General features: G+C 41.3%; 10 protein-coding genes across 10 annotated transcripts; 5 read left to right on the forward strand and 5 right to left on the reverse strand.

Annotated features, from left to right (window-relative positions):
• The first annotated feature begins 127 nt into the window (after positions 1 to 127).
• BKA55DRAFT_569279 (MFS transporter) lies at positions 128 to 2,038 on the forward strand. The gene is made up of 4 exons (XM_046192913.1): positions 128 to 436; positions 484 to 595; positions 647 to 777; positions 849 to 2,038. Exons 1-4 carry the CDS (start codon positions 242 to 244, stop codon positions 1,869 to 1,871), a joined length of 1,461 nt encoding a protein of 486 aa, XP_046049687.1. The 5' UTR covers positions 128 to 241; the 3' UTR covers positions 1,872 to 2,038.
• A 1,518-nt stretch (positions 2,039 to 3,556) lies between these two features.
• Positions 3,557 to 5,342, forward strand: BKA55DRAFT_728514 (major facilitator superfamily domain-containing protein). Its single transcript, XM_046201179.1, has 4 exons — positions 3,557 to 3,925; positions 3,972 to 4,181; positions 4,236 to 4,698; positions 4,748 to 5,342. Exons 1-4 carry the CDS (start codon positions 3,620 to 3,622, stop codon positions 5,269 to 5,271), a joined length of 1,503 nt encoding a protein of 500 aa, XP_046049688.1. The 5' UTR covers positions 3,557 to 3,619; the 3' UTR covers positions 5,272 to 5,342.
• Positions 5,343 to 5,665: 323 nt separating this feature from the next.
• On the reverse strand, positions 5,666 to 8,247 carry BKA55DRAFT_738696 (uncharacterized protein; the record flags this gene model as incomplete). Its single annotated transcript, XM_046201398.1, has 4 exons — positions 5,666 to 6,458; positions 6,520 to 7,208; positions 7,261 to 7,891; positions 7,943 to 8,247. 4 exons carry the CDS (start codon positions 8,245 to 8,247, stop codon positions 5,666 to 5,668), a joined length of 2,418 nt encoding a protein of 805 aa, XP_046049689.1.
• Positions 8,248 to 9,045: 798 nt separating this feature from the next.
• Positions 9,046 to 10,430, reverse strand: BKA55DRAFT_569281 (chaperonin 10-like protein). Its single transcript, XM_046192914.1, has one exon. It carries the CDS (start codon positions 10,281 to 10,283, stop codon positions 9,162 to 9,164), a length of 1,122 nt encoding a protein of 373 aa, XP_046049690.1. The 5' UTR covers positions 10,284 to 10,430; the 3' UTR covers positions 9,046 to 9,161.
• Positions 10,431 to 12,214: 1,784 nt separating this feature from the next.
• BKA55DRAFT_378230 (uncharacterized protein) lies at positions 12,215 to 14,384 on the forward strand. Its single transcript, XM_046185937.1, has 2 exons — positions 12,215 to 12,387; positions 12,477 to 14,384. The coding sequence occupies exons 1-2, from the start codon at positions 12,296 to 12,298 to the stop codon at positions 14,275 to 14,277; spliced, it is 1,893 nt and encodes a 630-aa protein (XP_046049691.1). The 5' UTR covers positions 12,215 to 12,295; the 3' UTR covers positions 14,278 to 14,384.
• BKA55DRAFT_378220 (uncharacterized protein) lies at positions 14,384 to 14,844 on the forward strand. The gene has a single exon (XM_046185936.1). It carries the CDS (start codon positions 14,491 to 14,493, stop codon positions 14,749 to 14,751), a length of 261 nt encoding a protein of 86 aa, XP_046049692.1. The 5' UTR covers positions 14,384 to 14,490; the 3' UTR covers positions 14,752 to 14,844.
• A 93-nt stretch (positions 14,845 to 14,937) lies between these two features.
• BKA55DRAFT_539922 (uncharacterized protein) lies at positions 14,938 to 16,102 on the reverse strand (the record flags this gene model as incomplete). Its single annotated transcript, XM_046190200.1, has 3 exons — positions 14,938 to 15,532; positions 15,583 to 15,891; positions 15,948 to 16,102. 3 exons carry the CDS (start codon positions 16,100 to 16,102, stop codon positions 14,938 to 14,940), a joined length of 1,059 nt encoding a protein of 352 aa, XP_046049693.1.
• A 1,144-nt stretch (positions 16,103 to 17,246) lies between these two features.
• BKA55DRAFT_728537 (uncharacterized protein) lies at positions 17,247 to 18,774 on the forward strand (the record flags this gene model as incomplete). The annotated part of the gene is made up of 3 exons (XM_046201180.1): positions 17,247 to 17,370; positions 17,451 to 18,634; positions 18,769 to 18,774. The coding sequence occupies 3 exons, from the start codon at positions 17,247 to 17,249 to the stop codon at positions 18,772 to 18,774; spliced, it is 1,314 nt and encodes a 437-aa protein (XP_046049694.1).
• A 789-nt stretch (positions 18,775 to 19,563) lies between these two features.
• BKA55DRAFT_690607 (GNAT domain-containing protein) lies at positions 19,564 to 20,241 on the reverse strand (the record flags this gene model as incomplete). Its single annotated transcript, XM_046199527.1, has 1 exon — positions 19,564 to 20,241. One exon carries the CDS (start codon positions 20,239 to 20,241, stop codon positions 19,564 to 19,566), a length of 678 nt encoding a protein of 225 aa, XP_046049695.1.
• BKA55DRAFT_569286 (uncharacterized protein) lies at positions 19,970 to 20,826 on the reverse strand. Its single transcript, XM_046192915.1, has one exon. The coding sequence runs from the start codon at positions 20,633 to 20,635 to the stop codon at positions 20,300 to 20,302; it is 336 nt and encodes a 111-aa protein (XP_046049696.1). The 5' UTR covers positions 20,636 to 20,826; the 3' UTR covers positions 19,970 to 20,299.
• Positions 20,827 to 26,518: the final 5,692 nt, after the last annotated feature.

Here is a 26,518-nt window from a genome sequence, read left to right on the forward strand (position 1 = left end):
CTTGACATCGGACAATGCGAGGGTCCAGACTCAGCTCGCGTGAGTGACACGCCAAGTGGGCCTATTAGTCTCTAGCCGATGTCGAGGGAAAAAACCTTGTTGAGAAAAACATAAACATCGGAGATGACCCACTCGAGATTGATCTGATAAAGACCTGACAGCCGTTGCGTTTATCTGATAATCTTTTCCATCTCATCTCATCTTATCATCGGTTTGTTACAACAAGTCCTTGAGAGTGAACATGGAGTCGAAAGAGCTCAAGACAGAGACAATCGCTCCCGTGTCTGACCAATCGGACAGTGGGAGCGATGACCATGGAAAGAAGCCTGTGCCTTTGAGCATGAAGATCTTATCTGTCGTCATCGTTAGTATGATTGGCTTTGGAGGTCATTGGAGTAGTGGAGTCACTGGTGCTTTGAAGAGTACCCTCAAGAAGGCAGGTCTACCATCCCTCACTGGAAAAACTTGGCTAACCTATACCAGGAACTTCACATCACAAATACTCAATATGCTGTTCTTGATACAAGTGAGAACTTTATCAAGACCGCTCTCATCCTCGTCAGTGGTATTCTCACAGATCGATATGGCGGAGCTAGTATGTATACCTTCACCTCACCCAACTTCCCTCACTGACATGTACATCTAGGCACCATGCTCTGGGGCAACGCCGTCTTCTCCATCGGCGCCATCCTCGTCGCAGCAGCAACCCAAGTCCGCTCCTACAAATTCATGATCGGCGGCATCGTGATCCAAGCCCTCGGCGACGTCGCAACCCAAGTCGCCCAGTATAAAATCTTCTCCTCATGGTTCCCCCCTCCTCCGGCTTCGCATCAACACTCGCCTTCGAGCTCGGCATTGGAAAGATCGGTTCCTTCGTCGGAAAAGCCACCGCCAACGTCATAGCTGACAATCTCGGTGATTTCAGCTGGGCGTACTGGATGGCTGTGTTCATGAACCTTTTTACAAACGTTGCTACTTTGTTCTTTTGGTGGTTTACTAAGTGGTGTGAGAAGAGATATGCGGGGACGAGGGATCCTGCGACGGGGGAGAAGTTGACGGAGAATAATAAGAGGTTTGAGATTGGGAAGATGCTAACCCTGCCTTGGTCGTTTTGGCTGGTTTGCTTGTTCTCGCTGTTTCAGACGTCGACGGCGAATGTGTTTTCTACGAATAGCACTGAGTTGGCGGAGCAGCGTTTCAAGATCTCGGCTGTCAAGGCGGGTTGGTACTCTTCTATGTCGCAGTACCTTGGCTTCTTCTTTGTGCCGCTAGTCGGTATCTTTGTGGACATGCTTGGACAGCGTCTTACAATCATGCTCGTCTGTGGACTAGGTATGCTCTTGTCTATGTGTCTTGTGGCCTGGGGACCTACTGTGTCTGGTACAGCTGCCAGCTTTGGTATCTTTGCTGTCGCCAGTTCCTTCGGACCTACAGTCATCATCGACAGCATCCGCACAAGCATGTGGTATCAAGAAGTCTTCGGCTCAGGCTACGCCATCAAAATCGCCATCAACAACAGCATGACCATAATCGTCAGTCTCATCGCGGGCGTTCTCCAAGACCGCGACGAGAACAACTATGACAACGTCACCATTCTCTACGTAACACTAGCAGCTGGTTCCGTCGTCGTCGCAAGTATCATGCTTGCTCTTGGCTTCTCAACAGATTTCATCGGACAATTGCAGTGGAGTCGCAAGAAGAGAGTTGAGAACGGACACATCATCAACGCCAAGAAGCAAGAGTTTGAGAGTGACGGTCACGCAGAGAAGCACAGAAAGTTGGGTATTATCAACTTTTCTGCCGTCATATTGCTTATTCTTGGCGCGTGGGTGGCTTACTTTTGGGGCTTGGCTACCAAGAATACTTATTAGTGATGACGAAAAGTCTGGGGAAGGGATCGTCTGAAAAGCTGGGGGATCGGCATGCCTGAATTAGCTTAAGAGAATTAATGTTTGATGAAGGGTCTGACTTGATGATCTGTGGCTTGTGATGTAACTGGTTGTGACCGATGGATTATCGTGTGATGTAATTGTATGCATGACAATTCCAGATTGGGGAATTGAAGAACCAACAGAAAGCAGACTGCCACACTTAAGAGTTTCTCAGGGACCTCAGCTTAAATACTCCAAGCATATCATTATCCCCTCTTATCATCTTGGAGACTCGGACTTGTCTCCGTGTCATTAAGTGGATCTCCCCGACTCCCCGCCACTCTACTGATACATCGCATAATTCACAACAAGGTTACCCTATTCTAGAACAACATAAAATATCTTGGCTATTTGCGGCTCCGATTTTTTCCTTCTCTTTGCTGTAGCCAAGAGTCAAGCCAAGAATCATCCCATATGCCGTCTACGATAACCGTGAATCCCCCCATCCGAGCATATTTTGTTCAGCCAGCGAAGATGTGTTGTCATTCTTATCCATTCACCGGCTGATGTTTTAGGTTACGCGCCCCAGACCACGGAGTTAGTTGCGAGGGTTCCTTGACCTTGCTGCAGTCTTGGAGAAATATGGGACAGCATAACATTGGATAAACAGTTTGCGTAAAACCTTGAGGGTGGTTGTGTTGTGACACGTATGAACTGTCATTGTGATCAAATCCTCGGTTCTCATAATTTCACCGAGACTTCACCTTGGCATTCCTTCGCCTATTTTCACCCTCACCGAGATTTAAGCTACGTAGTATGCATCAAGTAAGCAAAAATAGACTCAAATTCCCCTCAGATTCCCCGAGTCATGTGGAGTTCTACCCCACGCGCTGTTACTCCAGCAAGGAATCTGATTCATGAGAGACTCCTCTCCAGGCTACAGCCAAGACCCCAATCCTAATATCCCGCATCTCCCAAAAGCTTCTCATAAGAATCCCGGATTTTCCCCGTGGGTCGCCAAGAATAAAGAGGCATTTCTGACCCCAATTGAGAGGCTGGTTATAGGAGGACTGTCGGAGATGGAACGACTACAGTGGGGTGCGTGGTGGTGAGGGGATTTCGCTTAGAGACAAACCCCAGATGTCTTGGCTGGTGAGAATCGGCAGTTGAAGTGGTCTCCGACCAAGACCTGGGGAAAGAAGGAAAATCACTCGCCAAGAAGAGCTGAGAAACGAGTCACGCCATCTGCAAAGGTACAATTTTAGGGGATGATTTGGAGGCATTCATCATCGTTGCAAGTTAGCGCGAGGAGTTGAGGCTGTAATAGACTATTCTCCGTTCTCTGGGACTGAATATTCCCGTAGCTTTTTCAGCCTCCTTACGCTAGAATTACTCCAAATTTACCATATCCGTCCCTGCTCTCCGACGACGGTAACATCTACTCACCCCACAGTATAGCCGTTACCAACTTAGCTTTTTCTCTTGGCTTTCTCTTGGCCGTGAGCGTTTACACAAGCCAAGACTCTTAGCACCTTCTGTTACAAGAAAAGGATGTCCCCCATCATCGTTTCCCCGCAGTCTTGACGCAGTACCCTGTTTTCTTCTGTGGAGTTTTACATCAGGAAGTTTTAAGCTGGGTATAAAATCAGGGCGATAAGTCGAGTTTTGGGTGCTCGGTAGACAGACATTTCTCTCTGTCCTCCTTATTCTTCCTTTTTTTGTTCCCTGTGTCGAGGTAGTTCTTCACCATGTCTGACGAAAAACCAGCTGTTGGTGGTGATGACCACAAGGACATTGGTTCAGCCCTCAATGACACCCCTTCTATCGTGCAGGAGAAGACGACGGAGGGCTTTGCGGACATCAACCATGTTGCGCGTCTGGGCATGGCCAACGCGGCGGAGTTGGAGAAGAAGATTGTGAGAAAGCTGGACATCTTTATGCTTCCCCAGCTGTGGATCTTGTACATGTTCAATTACCTGAACAGAACAAACATTGCTCAGGCACGTTTGAACTCGTTCAATGAGGATCTTAACCTTGGGGAGGGAGATTATCAGGTATGTTGCTATGGAAGTGGTTATGGGATGAAGCTAATTTGTATAGACTGCTGTTGCGGTTTTGACTGTTGGATATATGCTTGCTCAGCTGCCTTCCAACATGTTGATCACTCGTGTCCGACCTTCGATCTTTTTACCTGTCGCTGCATTCATCTGGTCTGCTATTTCCGCATTGACCGTTCTTTGCACCAGCGCTGGCGGCCTCTGGGGCGTCCAGTTCGTCCTCGGTATTGTCGAGGCACCTCTGTTCCCTGGTGTACGTCCCTCTGCCCCCCAACAACTTTCCGTCTCAATGCCTGACATTATCTAGGCCGTCTTCCTCATGTCCTGCTGGTACACCCGTCGAGAATTTGCCCTCCGCGTCGCCCTCCTATACTCCGGTCTTGTCCTAGCCCAAGCCTTCTCCGGCCTCATCGCTGCTGGCGTCTTTGCCGGTCTCGACGGCCCAATGGGTCTCGCTGGCTGGAAGTGGCTCTTCATCATTGAAGGTGCTGCCAGTGCATTTTTCGCTATCACTGCCTTTTTCGTGCTGCCTAACTACCCTGACTCTCCTACCGGTGGCGCTACAAGGTACATGACCGAGGATATGCGTAAGCTTGCTGCTGCGCGAATTCTCGATGATAGAGTTGAGTTCTCTGAGAAGTCTACTGTCATGCATGGACTTAAGCTTGCTGTTACCGATCTCAAGCTTTATATGTTCTTGTTTATGAACATCTTCATCACTTCGTCTTATGGCTTCAACAACTTCTTCCCCACCATTGTCAGAGGTCTTGGTACGTTACATTCTTCATTTATCACTTGACAGCATCTAACGATTAACAGGCTTCGGTCAAAGCGTTACCTCACTTCTCATGACTGCCCCTCCCTATGTCTTCGGAACTCTCTGCACTTTCTACGTGTCATGGGACTCTGATCGCAGAAAGGATCGAGGTCTTCACATCATCATCCCCCTCTCCTTCTCGGTCATCGGTTTCATTGTCACCGTTGCTACTGGCAACGCTGCAGTCCGATACGCCATGACCTTCCTCTACGCTGCTGGTTGTTTCTCTGCCAACACTCTGCAGTACACCTGGGCTGTCTCGACCCTTGGTCAGACTCCCGAGAAGCGAGCTGCTGGTGGTGCTATCGTCAACATCTTTGGTCATCTCGGCAATGTCATCTCACCCTATTTCTTCCCCGACAGAGATCAACCTCGGTACACTATGGCAATGATCTTGCAGATCGTCTTTGCTGGTCTTGGTATTACCCTTGCATCTATCATTAAGTGGCACTTGACCAGGAAGAACAAGAAGATGAAGGCTGAAGCTGACCGTCTTGGTGTTGAATTTAACCCCTTCACTACTTGATCAGCGCATAAGGATAAGAGGGCATAGAGTCATTGAAGGATTAAATAGGCAGTTTTAGAGTGAATAAGAACCCGTCCGACACATTACATGATAGATGAAGAAAGAAAGTCATTGCAGCTAAGCGACGTCAGAAAAATCAAGACCATAATTTCAAGTGATGAGAATACTTACGTAAACTTAGGAAAATTAAGGGTAAAGTTAGCACGCTCTTTACTTAGTTTATCTGTGCCCCTTGATTCAAGAATAAGTCTTCTCGCCGTTTGTGGCATTGCAGAAATATATCTTCTATGAGCGCCATACTAACAATACTGCTTCTGCTGCCATTCTTTGGATGAATTTTATATACTGCGAACTTTATAATCCTGGCTCTTATACGCACAATAAACACCTCGCTTTAGTTACAGGCACCAATCCGTCTATCGATCCTCATAAACACCTCCTCTCTCCACCCGAGAAACCCAATATGAGCTGCAGCTGGTCCAAGCACCGGTTGTGCAACCAACACAGCTAATGAAGCCCCCAAAGCTTCATTGCTAGTGATGTACCCTAAGCGTCGCAGATCTAGAGTTCGGTAGATGCTATTTGCAAGAACGGAAGCGGCATTCAAGAACATGTCTCGCTGTAAAAATACATGGATCTTGTCTGCCGGATCAGACGGATACGCACCAGACACTAAATATCTAATGCTGCCGAAAACACCGGAAAAGCTGAGATTCGAACTTGAAGCTGTGCGATAGAGGGTATAGAGATGGACAAGTGCTGTAGCTGCGGTTCCCACCACGTAAACAGATCTCAATAGTGAGTGGGTTTCCGCCTTTCGCTTCCTGGACCCTCTACTCTTTTTCGAGGTTCTGGGCTGAGGCGTGTTGCTGGCCCGCTGTTTGCGTAGAACAGCCGAAAGACACATAGTAGTAAGGCCGACGTAGACGGGGAATGGCTGCCAAAAGGCAGTAAACCTCTGCCAAGTGGCCTTGTTCTTGAAAGGCCACAGCATCAGGGCAGTAGGTATGACATATCCCAGGGTGATACCGGGCACAAACGATTCGACGACTTCCTTGTCAATGGAACGGTCGGTAATTGGACTGATAGAGCCTCCTAGAATATGCTCGCATGCAGAAATCAAATGATACAAAGGCGCAATGCGTCCAACCGCCTTCACTTGGTAAATGGTGCTGAAGATCGATGAACTAAATCACAATTATGTTAGCTGTTAAATGTGAATACCTGCCTGTACTCTGCACGACTTACAACGAAGTAAGGAGTCCTTTAGAACCGACACGGTAGCTCTCCAAGGTCCAGTCAAGGGTGGTCGACAACAACAATGGCGTAAAAGAAATCCACTGCAGGTTCGCCGCCATGTTATTCGACGCAAGGGGGACTCCAAAAACAGCAACCAGGTGTCCCAAGATCTTATCCGGGATTCTGAACCCCGTATAATACCTCACCAGAGGCTCGCCGCCAAAAGTGGTTGGAATCTCCAGGGGACCAAGGATCCGAGTCGCGAGCCTGAATAACGCTGCCTGACTCAGTACCCCTAGACCTACGGGAAGCCAGCTCCAAGAAAGAGGACGGGAAGGTAGCTCATCGTTGAAAGGGATAGTGCGTTCTCGCTGAGGTACAGGAATGCTGTTGATTCGTGTTGCACCGACGGCTTTACAACCACCTATTTGGAGTACCGTTTGTGTGCTTAAAAGACGAGCCAAGATAGGACCAATAGTTGCTAGGAAAGGTGTTGCCATAGCTTGCATTTGCTGGGTCTTGTGGGCATCGTTGACGAGCCACTGCACTCTCTGGAAACGCTCCTCTTGTACAGCGGCGAAGGCGGTTTCGATCTCCGAAGTGCTCCAGTCTGAACACACGTCTGAAGTTAAGTGGTTCACAAGTGATGCGGCAGTCTCAAAGGCAGAATTACCTCCATTACCAGTCAAAGGTTCAAACTATGCGCGCTCGATTAGTACTAGGAGATAGATATTGGTAGAGACCTAATACCTTGTGAGCTGCATCGCCAATAGTGATGATGCGTTTGTAATGCCACCTTTCGAATACGTATTCATGGAGTGGAGTCAGCGTGGAGCTAGTTCTAGCTTCATATAGCCGACCAAAGGTAACCTCCGGAGTGACGTGATCGGATGCATGTTGTAGAGCCAGCTTCTCCTCATCAAGCTTCGTGTACCTCGGGATATCTTGACCATATAGAGGAACGGGCAATTTGACGAAAAGAAACCAGTATAACCTCCCTCCAGGGCCGACCAGAACGAGATAGGAAAAGCCATCGTTGTAGACATAGTGGCCACCTTCCTCAAGTTCCTCGATGGGGCGTGAAATGCCAAATATGCACTTGTAATAGCATGGTACGCTTGACCACTCGTCAGCAGGAAAGTATCCAGGTGATGCAATGCGCCACATTTCCTCCCGAACGGTGCTATAGATACCATCGGCCCCAACCAGAATGTCTCCTTCAAAAACTTTGCCTTTATCTGTTGTAACTTGGATCCCGTCGTTTATCTCCAGAACTGAAACCACTTTTTGAGCAGGATGTACTGAGGCTTTTGATTCGAGCTTATCATACAAAGCCTGTAACAGCATCTGCCTGTCGATGAAGATGGTAGGATAGCCATGTCTGGGGAGGAAGCCATTAGCGTACCTTTCTGGAGACTTTTCTCTGGCTTACCTCTCAATCAATTGATCCTGGACACCGCTATGGTGTCTGATCACTAAACCATCGGGATATCGTATGTAACTATTGTTGAGTGGAATATCGACTAATGACATAAGATCCTCGGCGCAATCCAGCTGATCAAGGATTCGAAGTCCGTTTGAGTGAAGACCGATGCTTGCACCAACCTGGGGAGCGATTTTGTCGTACGATTCCAGCAAGATGTAGCGTATGCCAGCTTTTTCCAGCATATTGGCGAGGGAAAGGCCGGATATACCTCCTCCCGCAATTATGACTGTCCGTTCGGATGTTTTCTTCATATTGTAGATTGAGCAGTGGGTGGAGATGAAGTGATAAAGTTGACACAATGTTGGATTGGTAGCTAACTGGGAGCTCGCTTTGAAGTCTTATATCATTTCCGAATTCATAAGCTTGTCTACACTGCTACCACGGAAGGCACCGAAACCCGAAATCCGGTCGTCGGGCTCTCGGGCTATCTTGCGAACGAGTGTTGAGCATAATAAATGGTCTTGCGTGGTCAATTGATCCACCTAAACGACTGCAATGTCAGGGCGGTTCAGTGCAGATCATTTCTTTGTCGTAAAATTCGTCATTGAGAATCATCTTTAGCCTCGGTAGATCCATAAGGTGCAGATATTGTGACCATTCAGAATGTAGTATTAATTCCCATTTGCCGAGTGGGCGCCTATGGAGGTTTCTCATGAGACAGGGACCCTGAATTCTTAATCCCAGCCAATCGTCTTTCTAGACAAGCTATGTACCTGAAACTTGAGCGTCGTCTTGGCATGTACTCTGTACTCCCATGGAAAGTCCATGGATAAGAAGGGATTGGGCGGACATCGCTGGTGGCTTTTCTCTTGTCTTGTTTACTTGTCTTGTTCTTGTTTTACGAAAATTTAACACGACGCGCTAAAGGTAGATTAAGTTTAATGTATAAGTTTAATGTATATGGTCTACAATGTGGTTTAGACTTTGCCTCTAGGTTGAGGTTGTACTTTGAGTTTCCTTTCCCCGAGTACTCCGACTTTCTCTCCCAAATCGGAATTGATTCACTTGCGACCACTTGCTTCTCTGTGCTATTCGATGAGAACAACGGCGGCGAGAGGATCTCAACTAGCTGATTACATGTACTCATGCGAGTTGAGATTGATATTTTTCGGATTATACGCAAGAACATTCTAAACAGTTGATATATGGGAGAAACAAAGCTTCCTCACTCCAACACAACTACAATCTTCTTTCCAGACTTCTCGTTTCGCACCATATCCAGTCCCTGGGAAATCATCCCCAAACCTGTTCCGATGACGCAAGCCTCGGAAGGCAGAACATACTCCCCAACATCTAATGCCTCGCTGAGATACTGCGACATCTTCCCATCAATATCCCACTCGATGATATCTGTACCGAATACAAACTTGCTTCGAACCCCGCTGCTCAAGACCTTGAGTCTGTTTGTTGAAGATAACCAGAGGTACTGTACGACGAATGGAATCATAGATAACTTGCTTGTTGGCGGCGACGCCGGCATATCAATCGTGACTTGTGCGACATTCTTCGCAGCACCAGGGATCCTATTGATAATGTCGACACACTTTGCCAGGGAACCTTGTCCGATGGCTACGGCACCTGCGCACTTCTTGTCCTTCAGACTTGTCACCACATCGTCTATGACTGACGAGCTGCGATAGTCGAATACTGCAGATGCACCGAGACCACGCACGGCTTCCCAATTCTTGGGTGACGCCGTAGCAATAACATCGTAGCCAGCCGCGACAGCAAGTTGTACGGCGTTCTTCCCCACACTCGTGCTGGCCCCCCAAACCAGGACTGTCTCCCCAGTAGGCTCACGGTGCGCCTTGATCTGCGGCATTTGAAGACCTAGTTGATCCTCCTGAAACAGCGTGCACGCAGCGGTAACCGCAGTGAGAGATAAGACGCTGGCATCAGCGCTCTTCATACCATCAGGCACTTTTATAGCCAAATGCTCTCTGATTACGACAAGCTGCTGGAAAGCGCCTTCATCAGGTCTTCTTCCGCGCTTATCCATACCTGCTGCCACTCCCACGATTCTGTCTCCCTCTTTGAATCGAGTAACGTCCACGCCAGTTTTGACGACTTGACCGGCTACGTCGTAACCGAGGATAAGGGGATAGGTGAGCCACTCAAACATCATGTTGCCCATGGACTGTTTGACAGCGTCAACTGGGTTGATAGCAACGGCTTGTGTTTGGATGAGTAGTTCATTTGGTCCAGGCTGTGGGACAGGTGCAGGTTTGACCTCGATCAGGGGACTGTTCGGGCTGAGAAGGTATGCGGCTTTGTTGGAGAGTTCCATTGTCAAATAACGACTGGTAGTAAGTGAAGATGAAATTGAACGTAGAAGCTTAATTACTTTTAGTCCGAACTATCTTCTGGGCACTTTGCGTGTTATATACCGCATATTCCATGGTCAATAACGAAAGTCAGCGAAGTCGACTTCACCTTATGTTTACTGTTTCTGACACTAATCCCGTCAAATAAATGCGAATCCGAGCCTCGACGTGCTGCTTTCCATTTTGGGATATGACTAAGACGCTCCCCTGCCGATCGAACATTATTCATTGGCTTAAGGCCTCGTTATGATCCACTTTAATTCTAGACTTAGGCCAATTATAGCACTAGATCGAAGATCAGCTTTTCAGCTGCTATTCCTTCATGTTGGGATCTCACTTTACAGTGCAATCGACCAGCGATCCTTAACTGGCTTGGGGCGGACCTCCTACAGAGAAGCCAGATATATTCAAACCTTAGTTCTGGAGAGATTGATTGGTTTTTATTAAATGGAAGTTTAACCATATGAGTTCATTGTTCAAGGCTAAAGACAAGACAGTTCAAATTGACATGAGCATATGTAACTTCGTTCCATCATCCACGGCTTATAAATTGAGGAAACCATAATTCAATCTTCTACTTAAGATACCACATAGTATATGACCACACTAAAACAAGGGTGGCCTCGACAGTACCACCAATTCCAACTCCAGTAGATATACTCTGCGTCACCACAGCTGCAACAGCCGCTGTAACAAAGGAAAAACATAAGGAGACCAACAGGGGCCCGATCAAATTGGCCCTTTTGACTTCATAACCAACGCAAAGAACCTTCCGCACATTCAAGTGGTTCAATGAGCGAACATTAAAGTAGCTGCGTTGATGGAAAAACCTCATGTTCTCACGAAGAGACTGCGGACGCAAGAAGCCCTTGGTAAGCACCTGAGATTTTTGAAGTCTTTCAAATTGAACTTCTCGTGGAAAGTATTGTCCTTCCAAGTCGTTGGATTGATCCTGGTGCTACTTGTTAGCACGCTTCTGAACACATAGGGTCGACGAGATTGATTAACCCCATAAAGTTCTCCTATAAGCACGATGGGATGTTGACAGAAAATCCACTTTCGAATGAATCGCTCAAAGGGAGTGAATTTCTGTTGGTGATACTCTTGCAGCGCTTTTATCTGTTGCTCGGTATCTGGCATTTGGGGTGTAGTATCGAGGAAGCTGCGCCCTCGTTTAATAAAACCAACCCAGATTCCTGGAATTGGCATCAAATGGCGTTGTTCGGCAGATTCAGCCACTGGTCCAGCGTCGTTAAGTGGAGGTATCAGTCGTAAAAAGTTTGCGTTGTTTGCGTCAACAGCCATGTCGGCAAAGAACTGAACGCGCAGCTGCTAAACTATTCCCTCCCCCGTGTAGTATGCATCGTGACCTTTTTATCTTCGGCCGCTTGGTAACTATAATATCAAAGGCTTCTCCTTCATACGGCCTGTAACCTGCAAACATTTTGTCATCGCCCACCCACCAATACTGACAAAAGCCTCTCCTACAAACTGTTATTCACAAGTCAGCCGCAAAACAGATGAATGCTGTCCCCCAAATTGTTCAACGGTAAGCAATTTGGGACCATTAGACCTGGGTTCTAGCTTAGATGGTGGGATTTGCTCTGGGCTGGTGATATGCTGCGGGTTTGATTGGGGGCCAAACAAATTGTTTTGCTCTGACAAATTGTTATGTATTTGAGGCTGAGCATATTGCAAAGTCAGGTAGAGTCACTGTGCATGAAAGTTCTGAATACGGTAAAGCTAGCTCACAAATCAGTCATTCCGTAGTTCTAATTGGTTTGATAACTGATACCGCCATTTATCTTATCGTTGGATAGCTGTAAGCATCGTCAGAGTACATAAACTTAGATCTTGGCACAGACCTACTGCTTAGTGCTTATCCGCCCTTCCTCCAAGTCAAATCAACTCCCAATCTTCATTCTACTCTTCTACCACTCATAACGAGATAGGCCGCATCTTTGAAGCAACAACTATGAGGGACATTCGGGCACCTCTACAAGATGAGCGATTCACATGCAATCCCAATGCCTTTATCAGACGATCCTCGTCTTTTACACCTATCTGGTATGCTGGTCTGAATCTTACATGTTTCTTTTCATTCTTTCTTCAATCGAGATGAGAGGTTAGCTTTGCCAACTCACTGATATTTGTAGGGAATCTTCAGGTCCTCTCACGGCCGGCAAAGCCCAGCCGCCCAGCGAAGCATGCTTCTCTTCAACCCCAGCCGTGCTAGAGCCGCCGAAGAGTTGTGAAACCGTAATTTCACGCTCGCCCTCAGATAGAGATAGCGGATACGGAAGTTCACCGCACATGCGGGACCCCTTTGGATCTCTGGCGATTTCGATCGGCTTTGACGACAGAACTTTTTCGAGCTCGTATCCTTCTGCAAGATCAGACATGAACATGCAATTACACCAACTGGACTACTCCAATTCGTCACAACGACATTGCGGTCCTTGGGAAACCCCACTTTCAATTAATTCGGGCCATCGGTTAAGCAGTTCCTTGCGAGGCTATTCAACCAGGGCAGAACCGCCTTTAGTCCCAGCACTACAGCTACCCACCAGACGGCACGAACCATTACGATTTCGTGAAGTCGCAGACATGCGTCTTGTCAAGCGTGTGTCAACTACCTACACTGGGCTCGGGAGAGCCACCCAGAACTGGGATTCAAGCCGCTATGTCCCCCTATCGACCATGCACTCTGACCCTTGCAGCGTTCGAGAAACGAAACAAGGCAAACCAGCTGCAACAGGTATTCCGGTCGGCGTTGGAGAATCAGTACTTGATGCACCTAATCAGTCTCTAGCCGTCAATTCAGAAGACCAAATAGTTACCAGGCCGGACACTGATGATAAATTGAGCTGCGTCAGGACGTGCTCTTCTTCACCCCTTACAAACATCCCAAGTACTCATACCAAGCAGGGACAGAGTACAGATGAACTTTCTGAGGGTAACTTGAAACACCTTGGAGAGAAGAAGGACATGATAGAGTGGATCATCTCGACAAAGGACGCAGCTTTTGCCCTATCTCCATCGCTTTCAATTCATAGTCCACCATCTCCATCGCTTTCAGTTCATAGTCCTGGATCTAGTTCCTGCAGTCTTGAGACTATACCTCGAGACTTTGTACTAGGAGAGAGCTTGACGAGATCAAGAGCTCTCATAATGGAGCTATTCCGAATTCTGTCCCACCAGGACTGCGAGTCCAGTTTCGATGAGCCTTGGTTAGCCGAGGGAAGTCCTATGCAGACCACATACTCATCGACACCTCTTACTGATGGATCTGGGACCGATACCTCTCCCAAGAGCGGGACGACTACTAGTGCTTCTGGTTTCGAGAGAAACTCCAAGCGTTCCCAACCGACAAGAGCTGGGTCGTCTCAAGAAGACGATGGCGATGAGCCTTCGCGGAAGGAGTTTCGTCAAGAGAAGAACCCATCCAATCCAGAGGCCATGGCGTCTTTTCAAGGTCGCATACAGATGCCTTGTCCTGTGCACCAACCACAAAAGTGCCAGGGTACTAATACGACAATATCGGAGCTTTTAAGATGTCTTCGATCTAAGCACCGTATCGTCATATATACAGATTGCTGTACGCAGGTCCATGTCCCAGAGGACGAAAGGAAGCCCGATAATGTGCGGAAGCGACATAAATCAGAAACTTGCGAACCTCGGTGTATTGGTACCACTTGTTCTGGCAATCCAAACGATGAAATACCGCATCACCGCCGAACTGAAAACTGTCCGTCGTGGCAATCACTCCCCAACGATACCAGATGGTCTTTTATTTGGGGTCTTATCAACCCAGGGGAGAACTCGCCCGATCCCGGCTTCTACACCGGTGTCGGATATGAGCATAACACAGCACTACGACCATGTAAACAGCAGTTCCGACCCAGAGGTGCTGACATACGCGATGCTCTGATGCGAGATATAGAGGAGAGGGACTAAAAAAGAATATCTTTAGAAACCGACTTGGAGGCTGCGAACGAGAGAAATGCTCAGCTGGAGGAGAAACACAAGAAGAGAATTGGCAGCTTGGAGAATATCATTAAGACCTTGCTGGAGCGGCTTGAAGAGGCCAACGTCAAGGTTCCAAACTCACTCCAAAAACGACTTCAAGAAGAGTGTCCCGGTGTTTTCTGCGAACCGGTCGTTCAGCTGATGTCCAAGCGTTCGCAAGCACCTCCAACACCATCCTCAATCCTCAAAGATGGAACTGGAGAACCGAGTTTGAAGCCCACCTCAACAACTACTCATTCGCATTACTCGCTGAGAAATTTCCAATCAAATCAGCCAAGCGCTACCATACCTAAGCCTCCTCGGTTCTCATCCAATGAGTCTGCAGATAAATCTTCTGAGCCGTTCTACATGGGTAAGATCGTGCCAATAATAGCAAAGCTCACGGCTAACACATTCGTTTGATATCAGATTTCAGTGGCCCATTCAAGTTCTCCACGACCTTCGACTTCACAGATGAAGCCATGGTCGACTCTAATCGACCGCTGCCGGGTGACTATGACATAGCATGAAATTCAGGACCTAGAGCTTTGGACAACATAGAATGATTTCAATATTAACCAACCAGCTAGCTATTGGACTTGTAGCCTTTTATAAGAACATGGTGATACAAATGGTAATGGCTATGATAGCAACAGTACACTCAGACGACAGCTTAGTAGTCCCGCTGTCATATCCAATGTTCGATGAATCGTTCCCAAAGCCCACAGTACGCAACCACACAGGTTTCGTGTCATTGAGGCTGAGTAAATCCGAGTGGTATGTATCCAGAACCCCAGAGACGCGAATTTGTATGAAGCCAGTGGCACCGGGGCTGCCTATTGTAGGCCCCGACCACTCACTCACGTTAGGCCACACATATGGACTCGCAGAGAAGACAGCATCCATAGTCAGGTTCGCTGTCTTATCGTCGAACTGAACGCTGATATTAGGGTATTGAAAGTCATCCCAGCCCTCCGTATCCCAAGATTGGAGCTCCTGCACCCCGACGCTGTAGTCGCCGCTGAGCTCAGTAGTGTTGCATACTGGCATGCTGAGGTTTAGATTCGACGAATACGATTCCGGCATGTTGCGTTCAAGTATTGCGCTGAGGTTATAGGCTCCAGATTTAGTCTGGCTAGTCGTAAAGTTGAAAATATCAGGACCCCTCCCTTCCTTGGGGCGCCAATATCCGCCTGGGCTTGGACTAGTTCAATGTCAGCAAGTTGGGAGTGAAGAGCACAAAACTAGACTCACTAAACAGAATACAGGGGAAATTGAAGTCCCCTAGATTGAGATGTATATGTAAAATCAGCACCCAGGGAGGATACATTAAACGGCGCTGAGGATTTTGGTATAAGCGTTAGCCAGAAGATAACAGAGTTACTTCCAGCGTTCCAGCGGCCTTTCTCAAGGATACTCAGAATGGCGTCGTATTTGACGGTTTGGGTAGAGTTCTTTAGCTCAGAACATAGATTATCCGTGTAGTTAGCACCGAACAGGGTCTCATTCCAGACGTCTCCAAAGACAGGTTTCAGCTCGACCTCTGCAGTCGCGTTATAGTAACTATTAGGATATCAGTTAGTCAAGTCATCTTCCCTTGTTGCCGCGGGAAAACTCACGATCCGACCCATTGATAAAAGTCACCGAGGCCTGTAACGTTGCGAGGCCTATAATTAGTCGAGTTGTCATAGTTTTCGTCATCTTTTGCGAGGCATAGAGTCAGAAGCCAGCACAAGACTATGTGCAGCTGCACTATTCGATTGAAGCCCAACATTTTTGTTCATAGCTCGTATGTACAATATGTGGTGAGCTTACGATGGATGCAGGAACAATGCGACTTTTATCCATCAGCACGCCAGTGTCAGATGCGCCAATGTGGTACGGTTCATCTCGCTTAGCCTGTTCTGTGGTCATTCAGCCTGACTTTTATGCATCCCACTGGTGCCAAGCCGACATCAATCCACTTAACGGCCAAGCAGCCGGCTTGGCTGTCAGACACAACCAATATGCCGACTATCTTATCTCCAGTGACAGGATTCATGTTCAACACTCAGACCTGCTACACTAATTGTCTCAGCAAACAGGAGCTTATTTCAAGACCATTCACGTCTTCTTTAATTGTGTCAAGATCTGCCGAAGTTTCCCTAGACAAAGAAACTGAGACTGCGTAAGTTTGACCAAGATCATCTTAGTAGAGGGTGGTATTTATAATTCAGGTGAGTATAGATAATATTAGACTATGTAGATGACTGCTGTCCATAAGGTTAAATTTTAGGCTGCCAACACAGATAATAAGGACACGAGTACAGGTAGTATAATATGGATAATTTCATTCCACAGGATAACAAATGGCAATGAATTGGCGGCCAGTTGATGATCTCTTAAGCGGGGTATTATAATGTAGCTCTCTAATCGACATAAACACATAGTAGAGTGCAACTATCTAAACTATTTAAGCAAGACATTACTTATGAAGAGAGAATTAATGCCGTAGCCACACATAAAGTGACACAATAAGAGTGTTTTATTAATGAGTCAATGGCATGAAATAAGGCGTTGTACACTACGCCATAAAATCATGACAACTTTAATATACAGTCAACAGATCATAGAGCTGCTGCCACAAACCTTAAGATCTAAGTAAACAGGTGGCCTCAATCCAAAAGCAGACATTAATTATATAAGAATCAGATCCTAACTCCTTGTTTATATTGTTCTTATATCTCACTGAGATGTTCCAACTTTAGAAATCAAGATCCTTATGAGACTATTACCGGGTAGGCAACTTTAATTGGTTGTACTCCAGGTAATTAATTATAGGTCTGTCAATCGAAAAACGAGTTCACTTACGCTAACTTCTTCATCAGGACCTCCCAACCCTTACGCTTTGCACTACAACATCTCAATTACTAGTCACAATGTCTTTCGATATTGACCGCGACGTATCCAGCTTGATGATGAGCAAGTTCGGCCGACCTGGCGTCGACCTGTTAAGCGATGACAAGACATCGCTGGCCTCCCTTGCGCTGGTCAACAGTGAATGTCAGCAACTTGCACGCTACTGTCAATTCTCCGAGGCGCATTTCGATTACAGTCCCCCGGCACAGCAACTCGCTTCCCAGCTTGCGATGGACAAGTCGACTCAGTTATCCAAACCCGGTATTGGTGCTTGTATCCGCAGAGTTTTGCATCTCGTCCGGACTATGTTGCAAATTCTCATCGAGAGCTTTATGAGTCAATTTTTGGTGATGACGCAGGATCAGTCACCATCGAACAACGAAAGATACTCTACAAGGAAGCGGGTGAGAAGTATGTGGTGGTGCGAACAGCTGCAGTCGAGGCCATCTCAGCATTGCCGAACCTTGAAACTCTCAGCTGGGGAGATGGGTATTCTCTGGATAAGACCTTTTTCGAAACGATAACGCGGTGCACGGCGCGGCATATCGAGCTGGACAAGCTGGCAATTGACGACGCCTGGTCGTTAAAACCACTTTTAACACCCACGGCCTGGCCACTTAGGTCGTTGAATCTCGACGTTAGTATGGCGTTGGATAAATGGTATGAACTTGAAGGGAAAGGCAAGACTACAACGCATCACCTTGCAACCTTTTTCTCAACCTTGTTCCACCTCTACTCGCCAACACTTGAGTCTCTGTCTTGGTCTTATTTGGAACTTATCAGACATGATGGCGTTCCTGATTCGATCGGAGAGACGGCCATATCATTTCCTCGCCTGAGATACTTGCGGCTGAACTTTCTCAAACTCGACAGCGTTGCTATTTCATCTTTTCTCGCAGCGCCTCTCAAGTCCCTTGACTTACCCGTCAAGATATTAGATGATCCTTCGACCTTGGATTGCGAGCCTTTACGAGATCTTGGAGCCTTTACTGTTGCTCATCTGCCACGAGAGGCTTCAGCTTGTAAACGCATTGCAAAGTTCATCTCACGGCACACAGGAATACGCAGACTGTATATCCACGAGAGCAAATTGGCCTTGGGGGATACAGCATATCTCGATCGTTTTATTATCCCGACACTCAGCAGCCTCGACTTCAGCAACCTCGCGTCTTTATTCCTAGTATGGGGAGGAGCACCCAACGCTCAAATCCCTGAAGAGTCCCTACGAATAATTGGACAACTTGCTTCTCTGGAGCAACTGAGCCTCTGTGCTGGAAAATTTTTTGGGTGGCGACACCAGTGGCTCGTAGATCATGACAAACTTCGCCACCATCTCAGCCAGCTCAAAGGACTCACGAAGCTAGCATTAGTCCGTGATACATATCCCGTCCCTTTGCCAGGGTCAAAGGTAAGATTTACTAATTAGTATATAATTATAAGTTATAAAAAGAGCCTTAACTTTTTATTTTTTTATATTAGCTTTTTGCTATTTAAGTATTAAATTAATAAGTATATAACTAATTTATTAATTTTACCTTTAAGGTTTAAATTTATATTTATATATATAATAAAACCTTTAAAGGCCTTAAGGCATCTTTAATACTTAACTATTAGATAAAGGCTATATTTACTATAATAGTAATACTATTACTATAAGCTACTATTATAGAGAGGTTTATATATAGCCTATATATTATTAGTATCTTGGCCGCAGAGGATAAGTTAGTGGCTATTCTACTTAATGACTTAACGCTTTAGTGGCCGCAGAACTTTGGCGTATTTAGCGCGGCCTGGGTCGTGACCACGCTTAATACCGTCTCCCTGGCGCGGCGTCGTCCTCGTCAACAACCACCTAGGCACCGTCCGCACAGGCATCATAACCAAGAATCAGGGCGGCAAGCGCTGGGGCCCCATCCTCTGTCTGCGCTGGAACCCCTGGCCGTGCTGGCCGGCGCCATGAGCCCCGAGGCCTCGTCCAAGAGGTGCCTCTACCTCATCACCAGCGCCGGGCCCCCAAGGACGGCCCCGGTGGTGGCTTCTTCTGCGTGAACGGCAAGATGCGGTGTGTCCACCCGACCGAGGTGATGGCGCAGCTTAAGAAGGAAGGCGACCAGATCATCTGGGACAAGACACGAGAAATCATGGGACCCTATCTCTGATCGACTAGTTTAATAGCCAGCCAACATTTTGTTTTGTTTAGCTCCATGGTTGTAGTTAAAGGCATTTCGAAGTCGAGTTTTAGTTGTAGAATTCTGGTGCTAGCAAAGAGACTGTCTAATATATTTAACTCATCAGAAATTTGCAAATTACTATCAAGAAATCGGCGTTTCAAAAATCCTACTCAGCAGGCCGCTGGAGTAGGAATCCAACCAGGGTGACCATCTGACCCTCATAGCCCGCGCGGCTATCCAGCACACCCCAGTCCTTGAACTTGCAGAAGCCGAGCTTCCTCATGACGCCGATGCTGCCGGCGTTGGTGGAGGCGATGAAGGCGAACAGGCGCTCGGGCACTTCCTCGCCGGCGGCGACGGCGCTCCCGACCGACGAGGGGTCGAGCTCCATCTCCACCCCCGGGGACCGGGGCAGGCGCCACCAGGCGGCCACGACGGCGGCCATGGCCTCGGAGGCGTAGCCGCGGCCCCAGTGCTCGCGGCGCACGTAGTAGCCGAGCGAGGGCCAGCGGGTCCGGGCGTCGACGCCGTACACGCCGCCGGCGCCGATGAAGTCGCCCGTCGCCGCCAGCCGCACGCCCCAGACGAAGGTGTCGGCCTCACGGCCCGGGCCGGCGACGCGGTCCAGCACCGCCCGCGTCTCATCCAGGTCCCGGTCCGCCCGCCCCGTCGGCATATACTCGACCACCTCGGGCTGCGTGCGCAGAGCGTGGTAGTCGGCCAGGTCCTCATGCGACAGCGGCCGCAGCACCAGCCGCTCCGTCTTGATGCTGGCCCGCGGCGTCGCAAGCGGAAGGGTCGGCATCGTCGTCTTGACCCTGATCTTTGGCCCGGGGTCAGCCATGGCGTATGCGGCTCTGTATGGTTCTGCTCAGGTAAATGCTCGCATCGCAAACTCAATGCTATGCCCAGTTACATGGCGATGCCATTTTATCCCTCAGGAGCCCATGGGACGAGCAGTCTCGGGTTTGCCGTAATTGCAGCGAGGCGACAATAGCCGTTTCGGGATATGAACCAGCCCCACCATGCCCATGGAAATGGTAAGAGTGTGAGTCATAACAGGGCCTTTGTAGGATGGCAGGGTGGGTATTTCGTGTCTCGTGCTCGCAACATTTACGATCATGTTCTGCTTGCATGTGATTCCAGAAGGTTTCGCGCCCAAGAAGGGCTTCTTGAGCAGGGAATATGAACACTGGACAGAAGCAGCTAGTGCTGGCTTGGAAAGCGGCAGACTTCATGAACTCAGAGGTACCTCTTCAAAGTGTCTCCTTAGAGGGCAAGCAACATTTCTTGTACCGAACAGGTCACAATTAAACAAATTCCTATTCTGGAAATCTCTCCTATCTGTAGAGCCTCCCCTTCCTTAGCGGCTTGGCCTTATCGTGTTTCAAGCCTAGAGGATGCGGCCAACATCGGCATTCGCCTTAACATCCTATATTATAACCTCGGTTATAATAGTTAGGTTCTAATTATAGTAAACTAAGCTATGCTAGGTTTATTATTAATAGATTATATAAGGTATATACTAAGTATTATTAAAGTATTATATTTCTTAATAATAAATTTAATATATATTAAGCTTAATTAATATAAAGAAGTTATATTAATAGCTAGTAAGCTAAGTTTTATAAAAGTGCTAATAAGTATAGTTTATATACTTAAGGTAGTTACTAGGTAATTATGAGAATTACTTGGTGATTTTATAGGTTATATTAAACTGTTGCTTGATTTATTAAACTGTCTATTTAGGGCCTTTTTAGTATAGCCTAGCTAATTTCTAAAAAAGGGGTAAAATATTATATAACTTTTTTATTTTAAGAAAAATAGCTCTTTTAATTAAAACACCTTATTAATTAATACCTAATAGTTTAATATACCCTCTTAAAATAATAAGATTTTATTATTTTAAGGCTATTATTAATTTAGTCTTTTCCCTTTATAAATTAAGATTTTATATTTCTTTTTAAGAAAAGTAACTTTATTTAAGGTTTTATAATTTTAATTAATTTATATTTTATTAATTTAATTATTTATAGGTTATTATTTTAATTATAAGTTTTTTTAATTAACTTTTTACCTTAAGGTTTTATATTATATTAATAATTTATAATAATATTATTAAGTAATAGTAATATTAATAAATTATAATAATTTAAGTATATAATAATATAATTTATTATTAAGTATATATTTTATAAAATATAACCTCTTTTTAATTTAAGATCTTTTTTCTTCTTTTTCTTTTAAGTATTATAATAATTACTTAATATATAATATTTCTTTTTAAATAATAACTCTTTTTATTAGGTTTATTATTAAGATTTAAGTTTTTTTATTAACTTTTAAATAATAACTATTAATTTATATTTAGCTTTTTTATTTTTATATTTTTATTTATTATATTTAATTTTAACTTCTTTAAGGCTTTAAATCCCTTAATTAAGTCTTTTTTAATAATATTATAACCTATATAATTATATTATATAGTCCTTATAATTTCTACTAATTATAAAAGGATTACTTCTTTTTCTAAGTAATCCTTTTCTATTAAATTATTTAAATTATAATACTTTAAGATTAAATTACTATAAATTATTAATATTCCTTAAAGATTTAATTATTAAATTACTTTTATTCTTTATTAAGCTATAAGGCTACCTTTAGTATATAAATTATATTTATTAATACTTTTATAAAACTTTACTTATTAATTATTAGTAAGTATTTTTATATTAATAAGCTTAATATATATTACTTAATTATTAAAAGATATAATACTTTATATTACTTAATATTATATCTTATATAATATATAAATATAAACTTAATATAAATTAGTTTATTTATTTAAAAAACCTAATTATTATATATTAATAGTTTCTATTTAAATTATATTATATAATATTAAGTAATATTAATATAATAATACTTATTACCTTAAGCTAAGCTTTTACCTTTAGTTATAGCTAATAACTTATTTTATTTATAATACCTTAGGATATTAGGAATATCCTTATAGATATTAATAAAGATAAAGAAGAAGTTATTTTAGCTTATTTAAGTACTTATAAAGATAAAGTTAAGAAACTTAAGAAAAGGCTTAGGTATTTAGGAGGCTAGTATAATACCTTGCTAAAAGAAGTTAAACTTAATTTTAAGATTATAAAAAATAAAATTAAAGCCTTAAAAAAGAAAGTAACTAAACTTACTAATCTAGCTAAACCCCTTAATAAAGATGCTAAAAATAGTTATAAGATATATTAAGAATATATTAAATATATTATAATACTTATTATAATTAAAAAAGATTTTAAAGAAGTCCTTAAGCCTTATTAACTAGACCCTTATAATAGTAATTTTAATAAATTATAAAGATTCTTTATTAATTTATAAGGTTATTAAATATATTACTTAACTTAGTTTATTATTAATAAGCTTAAAGTATAATATATAATAAGACTTTTTAAAAATAAGGTATTTAAATAGTTTAAACTTATTATATATAACTATATTAATAACTTATATAAGAAATAAAAGGTAAATACTAATTATACTTATTTTAGCTATATATAATTTAAAATAGAACTATAATATATATATAAAATAGTAAATAAGAAAAGAATAGCTAAAATAAAAATCTAATAGCTTAAATAAAGAGGATTTATAGTTATATACCTTATTAAATATTACTATTAAGTATCTTAACTTAATTAGAATAAAGAAATATATATAGCCTAAGTATACCTAGGATTAAAGGCAGAAATTAAAAATATTATAATTAATATTAGACCTAAACTTACTAACTTAAATAACCTTGCTGCTATTATAATTAAAATTAATAACTAGTAATATAAATAATAATATAAGAAGTAAGTAGAGAAATATAGAGGGTTATATAACTTATAGTAAAATAATAATAAATAATAAAATACTAATTAAAGGTATAAAAGAAATAATAATATATTATATAAAATAAAAGCAGGACTAATAGTATTAAGAATAGCCTAATAAAGTAATAATAATTATTAAAAACCTTAAGATATATTTAAAGTTAAATATTATAATTATCTTAAGTGTTATTTTACTGTGTTTATCATCACTGCTTTGTCTTGTGACCTGATCCAATTGATTACTAACCGGCCGAGCCAGTCTCGGTCCACTATATGCTTGTGGATTGAGGCAACTTGTTCAGTTGGATCTTAAGGTTCAAGGCAGCAGCTGTATGATCTGTTGACTTGATATTAAGGTTATTGTGTTTTTGTTTTTTTTTAGCGTAGTGTATAACGCCTTATATTATGTTTATGTTAAAAAAGAAAAACACTATTATTATGTTACTTTATGTGTGTCTATGGCATTACTTCTCTCTTAATTATAATTATAACTAGTTTAAATATATTACTAATAAATATCTTTAGCTAAAAAGACCTAAAGACCTTAATTAAGGTAAGTAAATACTAGGAGTAATTAATAAATAAAATCCTTAAATTATTATATAAACTTAAATACTAAGAATAATATAAAGCCTATATAATATAATAGCTTTATATAAAGGCATTAAATTAAAATATAGCTAATATTTATATTTAAATAGTTTAATTTAAGAATTATAAAAAGAATTTCTAATAAAAGAAAATATTAAAGTAAGAAATATATCTGAAATTCTAATATTATATAAAATAAAAATAAATAAATATTAAAGGGAATAGTAAAAGAACTTAGTAAATAGGTAATAGGAAAAAGAAAAAGATTATACCTATTAGTTTAAAAGAAAGAAAAAGAAAAAATAAGAAAGGATAAAATAGACTGAGATACTTAATATAATAAGAGAAAAAAGGGGAGGTTCTTCTAATATAGGGAGATAACTTAAAGTATTTAAAGTAATTAATACTATTTTAATTTAAATAACTATATAAGAAAAAGAGAAAGTAGTTAAAAAGGAGTATAAAGTAGGAGATAAGATTTATATATATTATTAATAATACTCTTAAAATATAATAAATTATTATAGCTATTATATAAATACTATTAGTATAAGGTATATGAATAAGATAAGAAAGATAATAATTACTTCTTTATTATAATTCCTGGCATACCTAATAATAACCCTTATTAGAAAACAGAAATAGAAGGGTATTTAATATATTATTAATATAAGAATCTTAAAGTAATAGAATTATAATTTTATATATTATATTATTGCAAAATTTAGAAAAATAAGAACCTCTGCTAAGGAATTAATAAATAATATAAGGAATTATAAAAGTAAAAGTAGAATTTAAAAACCTAGCCTTAAAAGGATTTAAAAATAAAGAAATAAGAATTAAGCTTATTAACCTTAGAAATTATAATTATAAAAAAAAAGGAAATTTATATAAAATATATATAAATAACTAGGAAAGTACCTTTAAAATAAGGAAGGTAATAATATTAGAATTTAAAATAAGGAAAATAAATAATTTAGGTAAAAAATAATATTAAATAAATAAGATATAAAGCTAGAAGAATATTTTTAATAGTATGTATATAATAGAGAATTTATAAATAACTTTATAGAGAAAGAAGAATATATTAAAGACTACTATAAGGAAGTTAATTATAATAATAAAAAATATAAATTACTTTATTAAATAAATTTAAGAAAAGTAATATACTTTTTATAATAATAAAGCTATAAAAAAGTAATAAATAAAAATAAAAAGACTTAAATTAATAAGTACTTTAGGAGCTATATAAGATAATAAACTAAACTACTTAATACTATAAGCTTAAATTAAGGGAAGATAGCTAAATATATAAATTAATAATAAAATAAAGAAAAGTTTTATTAATTTAAAAATAATTATAAAGTTAAGAATATTATAAAGGAAGAAATAACTATTATATTAACTTATTAATATAAATAAGTAATATTTTAATTATAATAATAATATAATAAATTAAGAAATTATTTCCTTAAAGTTCTTATTAAAGAAAGGAATTAAGAAATAAGTTTTAATATTATTCTTTTAGGAAAGGAAATAAATATCTTACTTAAAATAAACTAGCTTAAATAATAAAACCTATATATTAATTAGAGGACTGGCTAAGTTATATTTCTTAATAACCCTAATTGTTATAATCCTAGCAGTTACGTTATATATACCCTACATTTTGCTTCTAATTATAAGTAGTTACTATATACTAAAGGATTCTATAAGTAACTGCTAAGAACTTATTACTAATATCTAACTAAAAATACTAGTAATTCTTAAAATTACTAATAACTTTAGGAATTACTTTATAACTATATTCTTAAATAATAACTACCTTTAATATATAAGATATACTTATTAGCACTTTTATAAAACTTAGCTTATTAGCTATTAATAAAGTATCTTTATATTAATAAGCCTAATATATATTACTTAATTATTAAAAGATATAATACTTTATAATACTTAATATTATACTTAATATAATTTATAAATATAAACCTAATATAAATTAGTTTACTTATTTAAAAAACCTAATTATTATATATTAATAGCTCTTATTTAGAATATACTATATAATACTAAGTAATACTAATATAATAGCACCTATTACTCTTAACTAGCCTTTTAACTTAAGATATACTTAGTATTACTTATAGTAAGAGATACCTCTTAATTTAGTAGATATTCTTATAGAAACTAATAATAAAAATAAAGAAAATATTACCCTTACTTATTTAAGTACTTATAAAAGGGAAGTTATAAAACTTAAATATAGACTTAGATAGCTTAGCTAGTAATATAATAACCTTTTAGAAAATATAAAGAATAACTCTAATATAGCTAAAAATAAAATTAAAAATCTAGAGAAAAAGGTAATTAACCTTATTAAGATTATAAAGGTATTTAAAAAAGAAATAAAAAATATTTAAAAACTTTATAAGAAGTATATTAAATATATTATAGTTATTATAGTAATTAGAAAAGATCTTAAAGAAATCCTTTAACTTTATTAGCTTAAACTATTTAATAATAATATTAATAAACTTTAAGGATTCCTTACTAGCCTTTAAAGCTATTAGATATATTATCTTATTTAATTTATTATTAATAAATTAAAAGTTTAATATAATATAAAATTCCTTAAAG

The sequence above is a fragment of the Fusarium redolens genome (genome assembly GCF_020744475.1).
Source record: "Fusarium redolens strain MPI-CAGE-AT-0023 chromosome Unknown BKA55scaffold_8, whole genome shotgun sequence".
NCBI classification, from domain to species: Eukaryota; Fungi; Ascomycota; class Sordariomycetes; order Hypocreales; family Nectriaceae; genus Fusarium; species Fusarium redolens.

Excerpts from the sequence above, each read along its gene's own strand:
- BKA55DRAFT_569279 (XM_046192913.1), top strand. The coding sequence starts at position 242 with ATGGAGTCGAAAGAGCTCAAGACAGAGACAATCGCTCCCGTGTCTGAC. Across the intron at positions 437-483 it reads TGAAGAGTACCCTCAAGAAG|GAACTTCACATCACAAATAC; the intron begins GCAGGTCTACCA and ends AACCTATACCAG. Across the intron at positions 596-646 it reads AGATCGATATGGCGGAGCTA|GCACCATGCTCTGGGGCAAC; the intron begins GTATGTATACCT and ends ATGTACATCTAG.
- BKA55DRAFT_728514 (XM_046201179.1), top strand. The coding sequence starts at position 3,620 with ATGTCTGACGAAAAACCAGCTGTTGGTGGTGATGACCACAAGGACATT. Across the intron at positions 4,182-4,235 it reads AGGCACCTCTGTTCCCTGGT|GCCGTCTTCCTCATGTCCTG; the intron begins GTACGTCCCTCT and ends GACATTATCTAG. Across the intron at positions 4,699-4,747 it reads CACCATTGTCAGAGGTCTTG|GCTTCGGTCAAAGCGTTACC; the intron begins GTACGTTACATT and ends AACGATTAACAG.
- BKA55DRAFT_569281 (XM_046192914.1), bottom strand. The coding sequence starts at position 10,283 with ATGGAACTCTCCAACAAAGCCGCATACCTTCTCAGCCCGAACAGTCCC.
- BKA55DRAFT_378230 (XM_046185937.1), top strand. The coding sequence starts at position 12,296 with ATGAGGGACATTCGGGCACCTCTACAAGATGAGCGATTCACATGCAAT. Across the intron at positions 12,388-12,476 it reads TCGTCTTTTACACCTATCTG|GGAATCTTCAGGTCCTCTCA; the intron begins GTATGCTGGTCT and ends TGATATTTGTAG.
- BKA55DRAFT_378220 (XM_046185936.1), top strand. The coding sequence starts at position 14,491 with ATGTCCAAGCGTTCGCAAGCACCTCCAACACCATCCTCAATCCTCAAA.
- BKA55DRAFT_569286 (XM_046192915.1), bottom strand. The coding sequence starts at position 20,635 with ATGAAGTCTGCCGCTTTCCAAGCCAGCACTAGCTGCTTCTGTCCAGTG.